Source organism: Heliangelus exortis, chromosome 11, assembly GCF_036169615.1.
Source record: "Heliangelus exortis chromosome 11, bHelExo1.hap1, whole genome shotgun sequence".
NCBI lineage: Eukaryota > Metazoa > Chordata > Aves > Apodiformes > Trochilidae > Heliangelus > Heliangelus exortis.
Window position 1 is genome coordinate 8,864,431 of NC_092432.1, and position 10,577 is coordinate 8,875,007.

Genomic DNA, 10,577 nt, shown 5'->3' on the forward strand with positions numbered 1-10,577 from the left:
TTTGGTTATTATTAACAAGCAACTATTCTGATACCCAAATAACGAGAGAGACCCTTTTCAGCTCTGCTACATTTGGATTAATAGTAGAATGTAGTGGTAGAATGAAGAATTAATTTTTTCACCTAACCTGAAGAAATACCTGATTTTCATTCTTCCACCTAGAACAGGCAAAGACCTGTTTAATGAAGTGTGTGTGGAAAGCTTTCTTTGCACCTAATTTCATACAAATATAACTAAGTAAGAACAATCACCTGAAACCTTCATCATAATCATTAAGTCCTTCTGCACAGGAACCAAAGATAAGTCACTCTGTCTCCCAAATATCTTAACTAATGAATAATATTTTAAAAGCTTTTACTACTCAGTGAAACAGTAAGTTTAGCAACATCTTTTATTTCAGAACAAGCACTCTGTAAGTCACACTTTCCCACTTTTGATACTGAAGTATTCCACAAGAGCAACCATTATGGTTCAATTAGGACCTTTTATCCAAAGCATTTGGATTTTAGCACCTTAAATAAAGAGTCAAAGTAACATCTTAGTAGCATTGGATGAAGACAGTTAATACTGTGCTCATCTTCTAGAAAATGATGTGGACCATACATACAAGGTGCCTTTAGTCCATTTACATAGTAAGGCAGATGGGAAACAATTCTAAGAAATGCATTTGACTGAATGCAATCTAAATAATAATAAAACCTTCCCAGTTATACAAAGTATTTTAAGGAAAAATTAAATTTGTTCCCACACATCAAACTTTTCAGTATTTAAGTCAAATGTTCATTTACAATCAACCATATCAGACGGGGATCTGTACCCAAAAAAATACAATCTGGTTATTAAACATCAGTAAGTGATATGTTCAACTCTAAGTTTAACTCTGTACTGTACCTAGTGCTTTTTCAAAGATTTAAACAAACCCATAAGCTAGAAAAAGAAATAAATTTCAGAGTTAAAGCTACTCCTCTTAGCTAACTGTCTACATAGTGGGGCTTACACAGTATCTGCTTCCATAGGCAAAGGTCTTTGGCAGCAATAGCAACCTGAATGCCACGAATTTGACTTTTCCTTTCCACACCAACACTCCCCGTGCAGGTACTGCAAGTCCATTAACATTCCAGCATCACTTCTGCTGAGTACAGAATCCCTCTCTCCACTGATCTGGAGTGCATTAGCCAAATATGTATGTACCTCCTACCCTGCTCCTAAGCACTTCCATGGATTTCTGCAGATAGACAGAAGGGTTTTATTCATTTTAAAGAAACAGGCAGTCTAACCAGACATGTCCTAAACCCTGTAATGTCAGGCAACTTTGGCTGCTGTAACACTATTTGCAGTTTCAGAAGTTTTTGCCAACTGAGTCAAGCAAACTGGCTCTCAAGACAATCTTTTAGCACTGTACTTGGCTACTTAGCATCAGCTATGAATTAATGACCAACTTGCACACTCAAGATGGATGTGGCTGCTACAGATGAACATCAGTGTATTCTGAGACTGTATTTCTTCTTTTCCACTAAAGTTTGCTGTGTTAGACACACAGATTTGTACATTAATTTTAAACAATACCAAAAGCATTCAAAATTACAAACTAAAGTAGTCTGCTGGTATATTAAACATTACCTTCCCTGTAACTAAACAAATGACCAACATTAATAAGCAAACTGGTGAATTTCAACATAGGAGTCTTTTAACCGCAGTAATCTCTGCTTCCCTCCTTCCCCACCCCCCAGTAAGCCAGGAATTGTATGGAAATTTAGTTCCCCTTCAGGGAAGAGCAGAGCAATATTCAGTCTGGTTAATGGGTCCATCATAGATCCTCTTTCTGTTTGGTTGCTCGGTTGTCCTCTTTCATGCTCTGAGATTTCTTGTCTGCATCTTTTTTCTTCTTTGCTTTTTCAGGTTTGGTTTTGTTTTTCGATTTCTCACTTTCTTCTGCTCCTTTGCCAGGATAAACCTGACCTTCAAGAGTAACATCTGCACACCTTTCTTGATTTATCAGAAAGTCCTTGATCTCCCAGGCATAACCACCATCACGTAGCATAAAGATGGCACGATTGGAGCCCACAATAAACCTAGAGGAAAGATTTCAGTTAGCTCCACACCTTTCAAGGGCTACAGCATTTATCTTAATCCAGAGCATCTCCAGAACTGAGGGATAAATATATTTAAGAGCAAGAAATTGGTATTGTTGTTGCCTTGGGATGGGGGCAAGAAAACAGCTGTCTAGCACAAGTAGTAGTAATATGTATTAATTTTACAAATAACAGGGAGTAAGAATATGAAGAAACCTTCAGAACTAATTTGGCCCTATATAAATCCACTAATGGGCATTAGATTTGCTTTATACACTTATTCCAGCCCTTCCTAACCTTATACCAGGAGTGCAACATTCCTCTGTTTCAAAATGATCCTCTCTCTCTGAGATAAAAAATCACATTTTTTAGCCAGGGGGAACAAAAAGCCTTTTCTGGTGAGAACTCTTCCAAGTGTGATGTTTTCCATCAAGCACATAAAAGCAAACTAATGCAGCTAGAACTGATAAACAGCTGAAATGCAGAGATAAAAAGAAACTATACTACATATATACATCACAAGTAAAAAGATGTGTGCACCACACCAGAATTTTTAGAGTGTGACTTTAAAACAAAATGGCATATAAAGTTAACCAGAAACAAAGAAATGGATGATGGAGGTGGGGAAGGGCACAGGATGAACAAGGACTTTATCCTTATGTATGTAGAACAGCTTACCTTTGAACATCATAGTTTGCATTGAAGAGACTACCCTGCCACAAGCTAGTAATTTCTTCTGTTTCCTTTTCTGTGGGATTTCCTGACACTGTGACAAACATCATCAAAGTCTTTCCCTTTTTTGTCAACTTCAGAATACTTTCAGGCTTTCCTGGATCAATTTTTGAGAAATCTATGGGTGCTGGAGGCCTCTTGTGTTCAGGAAGATCCCCCTCTTCAATGTCATCATCTTTCTGTTTTGAAAAGAAAAGGGAGGCTTTAAACTGAACTGTTTCACAAAGCTGTTCTTTTTTTAAACTTCCCATTGTTTAAAGAGTATCTCTGCTTTGGTATTTTTTTGTTTAGTGATGGAGACTGTCAAAACAAAAGAAGTAGCTACATTTTGTTTCAGGATACTTGATCAGAAGTCCTTCTTAAATTTATAATTCTCCCCTCAAGATGATAAACATTTTCATACTGATAGGTAGAATCTCATTTTATCATGTACTGAGAAATATTTCAGCCTCAAGACTAATTCAATACACCACCACTTGGGTACTTCATAAAACAATAAACTTCTGTGAAACTGAAAAAAAAAAAGTGTTAAGCACGCAAGATGAACAGACAAAGTTCCATTAAAAAGCCTCATAGACACAGAAATAAAAACATCTTTCATTTGCATATTGTTTTCAGAGGTTAAAGCTTGCTTCTGGGAATTACGCCATCACTTGAGAATTTAATTTTCCTTACTTTTTCTTTAAAGAAATAAAATTACCAGAATTCAATGCTCATCCCACAGGAAAACTTTTATTGAAGGTTTAACGACTTTTTCTAATGCACAGATGCAGGTCAGAGTCTGACAGCATAATCACCAACTCTAAGAAACTCTTAGAAAAAAGAAAAAAAACCTCTTGATGCCTCCGATGACCTTGACAGGCATTTAAATATTTAGAAAGGCATAGTTCAAATGGCTGCCCCTTAAAGCAGCTCCAAACAGAGAGTAGTGAATATATTGACAGCTTAGACTGAGCCAGAATTTGATTTCTTAAATAGTATTGGTATCACAGAATTAAAAAGTAAAAAAAAGAACAGAAAACCTCAAGAAGCCTTATGCTGGCATCCACTCAGGTGCCAGTAAATCAAAAGGAATTAAGGCAAATAATTTAGGTGTTGTTTTAAGTATTTAGTGAAAATATGCAGCACTTCATCAGGAAAATAAACTGCAGCAGTATCTAAAGATGCTCCCCTCAGAAGCCTCAAAAGTCAGATCTACAGCTCAAGCTCAGCTCCCAAGCGTGCAGTACTTTCTCATACCCACATGTGTGTAAATACAAACACAACATCCTCCTCATACAACATCCCATGACAGGGAGTATTCCATTCACTTTTAGTTAATGTTTTATATGTTCTTTGCCCATTTCAATTATGTAGCTTACTGTCTTTTTGACAAGAGAGTTTAAAATGCAGCTAACACAGAATAAAAAATTTAGAAGCCTTAAATTTTATGCTTTCTTTCCTTACTACTTACAAACCTTTTTCAATTTTGAAGTCTGAATCATGCTTTTCAAGTAGTTCAGGTGCCTTTGAAAATTCCACATTATGTCAACTGAGAGCTAAGGAGCCAGGAAAGCCCCTGAGCCCTCACTAAGTGGGCACAATAATTATCTTACAGGAAGCCTGAAAATGCTCATAAAATACAGTGACAATACATGATAATATGAGAATACATGGCAGTAATGTTATGTGACTTAAATGATTGGTATAGCCAGTGCAAAACCAGATTATTTCAAAGTTTTGAAAGGGAAAATCAGAAACAATGTTTCTAAAACTCCTTACACTATATGGAAATTGACTTCGTTTTAGCAACAACACACCCTACTAACATACACTGCCTATTTTTCCCTTAACTATTCAACTAAGTGCTCATAAAGTTATATTGTTACAGTCTTAATAGAAATATTATAAGAAGCAGTCAAAAGCTCTCCTACAGAACACTTTTCTCGATGGTGTACAAACTATCATGCAGTTCTGTATTAATAAAGCCATCTATCAAGTAAAAGGCTGGAAGTGTAAGCTTTTGCTCTGACATGTTTAGCAGATCATTAATTTAAACAGTAACACGAGGCTGCAGAGGGAAAGCACGAGGTAAAACATGGTAATAACTATATAATCCTTTTTTTCTCCCCCCTTTAGCTCCCATTTTAATGCACTCCTCATCAACCGTTGGAATTCTATTTTTTTTAAAATATTAGCAACATGTCACCTAATTTCTTTTGTTTATTCAGTAATTTTAGCTCAGAGTCAAGCCTGAGAGACCCTGAGCTTGTAACAACAATTAATCATTCCAAAGAACATGACATCTGAGTAATGGAAGGACCTCTGGACCAAATTGTCAGTTCCGTTTCCAGCTGTTCTGGACTCAAGGCAGCTGGAGAGTCCCTATCTACAAGGGAAATCCCTAGGTAGCTTCCTTCAAGCTGTAGTTGTGCAACTAGGTGGCTGAAGCAACCACGCTCTCTTTTCTCCACTCCCCATACTCATTTTCCCACTAGATTGCTCTCCCAGTTCACCAGGCAGTCACATTCATGGTTGTACCAGCACAGTGCAAAGGGCAGCAGGAGGGTCCCAACAGAGAGTTCTGGGAACACTGCTGGAGCTCCAGGCTCAACCTGGCTTGTGGCTGACCCCAAGGATGGTATCCACCATCCTCCAATGCTTTTAGACTAACTGCTGGAGAAAGATAAAATATTAGGAGTCACCTCACTCAGTTGAAAGTCATGACACTTGATTCTGTACAGATCTGTGCCCCTCAGCCCTGAGCATAATTCCTGCTCTCATCCCAATACATAATGGCCCCTTTGTTTCTCATCCCACCCCACCAAGTCCACTCATGCCCTTTCTCCTTCTCTATCCTCCAGCCACCACCCCCTCAAGTCTTTCATCTTCCTTGACTACCAGCAGGCAAAATGCCATACAGCTGACCATCCCGAAGACCAAACAACTGCTAATTGTTGAGCTCCTCCTTCAGTAACCTTTTTCTTCCAGAGCTCTGGCTGTGTGTTCATTTCCTCAGTGTGGCAATGCCACCCCGAGCAGCCAGCCCCAGATCCCCAGCCACTTCTGCATGCAACAGGGCTCCAAGCATTCGTGGAGCACATGGGGAACCGACCAGAGACCTGCTCCAGCTAAAAAGGAAAAACCCTGAACAGCTTCCTAACCCTGCTTGCCACGTGGCTGGAACTGAATATACAGCAAAAGAGTCAAGGAGCAACCAGAGTCTCCCTTTCATCCAGGCATCTAATTCACAAACTCAGAGATATTCTAAGACTTTTTCCAACCATGCCAAATTTGGCTTAAACTTGACAATACTGTCATTCAGCCCCTGACTGTTTTAGCAGCTAGGACTATCTAGTCCTTAACTGATACTACTAAGAGAAAGGTGAATTTTGAGCTTTTTACCTAATTTTATTAAAAATTTTAACTCAATTTTCTAAGAATCTACCTAAAGGAAGATCCACAGTCTATGGGATGAACAAGTCAACAACTTCCCAAGCAGACCCGAGGCAGACATCCTTCCCACAAAAGTTACCTTATGTCTATAGAACGTACAAAAGCTACTTTTCCACCTTGACTTACAGCTGTAACTGGTGCTACAGGAGATATAAGTTTTAATTCTAAAATTTTCTCCAGCTTTGGTGTAACACATTCTGGGGAACAGCCTCACGGGAAAGATTAAAAGACACTGATGAGTGCACTGGCATTTATCAGAATATGATGGAAGACAAAAACAGTGCAAAGAGCTGAACAGAGCCATAACAACAACGTGGAAAAGAATGATGGGGTCCTGTCAAAGGAATTTATAGGAAGAGCAAAGCAGGCTGATGGGGGTGCAGGGGGGCAAGAGTAAGCTGGAATTGGGAGAAGTTTTTACCATGAGTAAAGCAGAGATGAAAACACCAAACCAAAAAAACTCAACTATGTATCTACTCTGCAAAGGGGACATGAGTTTTTCTCCTTCATAGTATTATCCATCCTTTGGTCGAAACACGTGTAACTCTTTATAACCTAAACCAGCAGATATTTAGGTGCAAACAGGCTGTTAGCAGGCACCAACAGGCTGTGTCTGGGGCTCGGGCACTGGGAGGAAGGGAACAGGGCTGCAGGGCAGGCTGTGGGCACCGGGCTGAGGGCACCTTCCCAGGGAGCCCCTTCCTTGCCCACTCACCTCGTTTTGTAGCCAGCCCCGACTCGAACAGGGAGCCTCAGCGGAAGGAATCCAGCACCTGCCGCCCCAGCGCCTCGGGATCCCTCCCGCCCATGCCAGGCCAGGGCGACAGCAAGGCCCGGAGCAGGGACGGCCCTGCCCGTGGGCACCAAACCCCCCGCCCCACCTCGGCAGCGGTGCCGGCAGGGCTGCCCCGACCCGGGACCGCAGCCCGCGGATCCCCCGCTCCCCGCGCCGGCCGTGGGAGTCCACTCGTGGGACTCCGGGCAGCGCAGCCCCGCGGCGGGTCCCCGGACCCTCCCCGCACCTCCCACTGCTCCAGCAACCGGGCCATGTCCGCGTCGTTGTAGTCCCGAATGTCCTTCTTCTTCGGCGGCCCTGCCCGCTGCTTTCCCTCCGTCTCGGCGGCCCCGGCTGCCGCGCACAGCCACAGCGCCAGGCCCAGCACGGCCCAACCTGCGGCCGCCGCCATCTTCTCCCAGACCTCGCTGCGGCGGGAAGGCGGCACCGGCTGCTTGAAGGGGCGGGGGCAGCGGCAGCTCGGGCCGGATGGGAGGAGGAGCTGGAAAGGGAGAAGGGGCGAGAAGAGCAGCGAGAGCGGCTGGGGGGAGGGCGTCACCGGGGGCAGGGACTCGGGTGGAAGAGGGAGGTCAAGTTTTCTTCACGGCCGCTGAACGCGTGCTCCGGTTTGAGGGGATGTCCCGCAGCATGGCCGGGGTGTGGGGAGGATCCCGGGGGTGCGGGCAGCCCCGGCCTGTGAGTCGCGGTCACCATAGGAACGGCCGCCTCGGGGAGCTCCGGCCCAGCCCCGGCCCGCTGCCCTCGGGCTTGTTCTGGGTGTAGTCCCTGCTTGGCCCAGGCTGCTGGATGAAAAGTGGACATTGTGGGTTTTACAGAAAAAAATAAATGCATGATGGACCTGCTATTGGAATACAAGCTATGCGATTTCTTTTTATTGCTTTTTTTGAACGCTGGGTGACACTTATCTGTGTGAAAGGAACTGGGCTCACTGCACCGAGTCTTCCAATTTGAATTACTATCTCAGCAATGTTAAGTTTTTAGAAGATGACTTTTAAAAATAAATCTGTTTTGTTACTAAAATACAACTTCAAAACATCTGAACACCACAAAGAATTAAGGGGGCTTTTTCCTTGTACAGATTATTTTTTACACAGATGATCTCTGCATAGCCTTGCTTCATGCTTCATTTTCCCTCACAGAAGCTGTTTTATAAATAGCACCATCTTTTGCCTTTTGGACATCGACTCCCAGAATTTTAAACTTGTGACTTCAAGGACACATCCCAGTGACAGCTACTGGTAGTAACTGGTTCTTGCCAAGTGGAAGCCCTTGAAAGGAGAGCAAGTTCAGAGCACAGTAGTTAATTCTGCACAGTGAACACTTCAACCCCATTCTCTTATTGTACATAATCCTATAATGGACTAGGAGCCCACTGCACTTACGGGCAGAGCATGCAAATACAGAACAAAAGCAGTCAATAGGAAGGGGGGTAGGTTTGAGAGGCTTTCTAAATCCAGGACTAACTCTTGAGAAGACACTTGAAGGGCTGTGTAGCTTGTGAACAGTAGGGAAATGCGTCACGTGAAGTGGCAGCTTCCCAAGTGCATGCATAGCATGAAAAACAGCAGGAGGATGTGGGATCCAAGATTTTAACACCCTGATAAACCACCAGCCAGCTCTGCAACCTCAATATTAAGTTATCGTTTTATAACATTTCAGACATTCTGCCAGTGTGGCTGAGAAACGGAAAGCTGTTAGACCAGAGCTATTCATGGAGCTTGTTAAAAGTGACTGAAACGCGGTTTTAGTCAAGGACCTCTCACAAAGCTGTCCAGTAAGACACTAATGAGCACATTTGCTCAGTGATTTCTCATTAAATATAATGAACATCAGGTATAATACATCAGAATGCCCTGATTAATGACGTTTTACAAAAATATGTTTCTGGTAACTTTTGCTATTACTGAATCATGCGTACATTCAATGTTAAAGACTCAAATTTTGGAATGCTGGACTTAAAACATAAAGTATTTTCATTGAATTTCTACTGGGAAATAATTCTGTTTTCTCTTATTAGAACAAACCAAGCCAACTCAGACTTTCTTTAGTATATGGTGGGATGTTCAGGTGTGCATTCCAAATGTAAGGCAATTCTCTTTGGTAAGTGAACAAGCTGTTCTGTATAGCCAGCACTGCCCCTATGACATGCATACAAAAGCTTTCATTTGAAAGGGAGATAATTTTCATGCTTGGCTTCTGCCTTGCAACCTTCTCTGGTTGGGCAGAATTCTGTGTCCAGGAAGAACTTGTTCGAATATGCTCTTTGCAGAGTCAGCTGCAGGACAAAAACCCACCCAGCCTCTCTGTACTCTGCCTTTCTTTCCCATGCAAAAAACAAAAGCTATGCAGCTAGAAATATGTAACACTGACAGGGGCAAGTTAAATTGCATTTTCTTTTAATCGAAGCACTTTGTGTTTTGTTCAGAGTATCTACAGATTCATAAAAATATACTTTTTCCAGCTTAAGCATTTTAATATTCCTTAACAGTTTTTATAGTCCTAGCAGCTAACACTACTATGGTTACAGTACAGGACGTATCCAACAATAGATGGCTACTTCCATTATAGGCTGCAAAAGTAAGGACAAGGTTTTATCTTGTAGCCTAAGTCCCATATTGTCAGGTCATCGAATGTCTCAAGCTGTGGCATTTTTCCTTCTGCAACACGTAAACTGTATCAGCAGTACTTTCAGTCACAAAGTTAATGCCTTCTCAGAAGGGAAAATTTACCCCAGCACCCCCCTCACACATACACAACCCCCCCTCCCCAATGATATAAACTGTTCATTATTCAGTAGGGTTGGGTCAAGGTGTAATATGAGAGGATTCAGGATATTCTAAATTTCTGTTAATTAAGTTTGGGATCTCTCTCTTTTTTTTTTTTTAATTTTGCCTGCGTTTTTAAAACTGTATTTGTGCAAAAGATAATTCCCCTACCATTATTTCTTAGGAGTCAGGAGAAGAATACATCTTCTTAGCTATCAAAGGCTCTCTCAAGTCCTTGCTAGTGCTGGGTTTTTGTGTGCAGTTTTCTATTTTAAAGTGCATTCTCATTTACTTTTCTTTGCAAAAAAAGTACAGAAGGGTCTTAAACCTTGGCCCTTGACATTTCTTGGAATGAAATCTTGGAAAGAACAAAGAACTTTACTTCAAAGAAAGGCCAGTACCTTCTTGGAAGGAAATATAGACAAATAAGAAATTAACAGGATCAGATCAGCCCTAAGCATGCTGAAAGAAGAATGAACATACAAGGGCTACCTGCTATCAACACATGCCATGGCTGGAAGAATTAGCTCATTTAAAGAACTCTACTATTCTTTGAATATCTGAAGTGACTGAGGTTTGTTACACAGCTGAGCTCTTTATACAGCCTGATAGGTATTAGAACTGTTTTTGCACCTATCAGATCAGTAAAAGACCAGGACAGTATTGTGTTAAATAATACAGAAGACTCACTGAATAACCCAGAAACTTGAAGAAAGTTCTGAGATGACCCAGCATTTAGGCTATTCTTACCTTGTTTAAAAAACTGTCATACATTTT

The 10,577-nt window shown here is 41.7% G+C and overlaps 1 protein-coding gene across 1 annotated transcript; it reads right to left on the reverse strand.

Annotated features, from left to right (window-relative positions):
- Positions 1-377: 377 nt before the first annotated feature.
- MESD (mesoderm development LRP chaperone) lies at positions 378-7,527 on the reverse strand. The gene is made up of 3 exons (XM_071754377.1): positions 7,262-7,527; positions 2,751-2,983; positions 378-2,072 (listed from the first exon to the last, which is right to left on the reverse strand). Exons 1-3 carry the CDS (start codon positions 7,424-7,426, stop codon positions 1,808-1,810), a joined length of 663 nt encoding a protein of 220 aa, XP_071610478.1. The 5' UTR covers positions 7,427-7,527; the 3' UTR covers positions 378-1,807.
- Between the last annotated feature and the right edge of the window lie 3,050 nt (positions 7,528-10,577).

Coding starts and splice junctions, on each gene's coding strand:
- MESD (XM_071754377.1), bottom strand. CDS start 7,426: ATGGCGGCGGCCGCAGGTTGGGCCGTGCTGGGCCTGGCGCTGTGGCTG. Junction 2,984..7,261: donor GGTTGCTGGAGCAGTGGGAG/GTGCGGGGAGGG, acceptor TTTTCAAAACAG/AAAGATGATGACATTGAAGA. Junction 2,073..2,750: donor GCAAACTATGATGTTCAAAG/GTAAGCTGTTCT, acceptor TCTTTCCTCTAG/GTTTATTGTGGGCTCCAATC.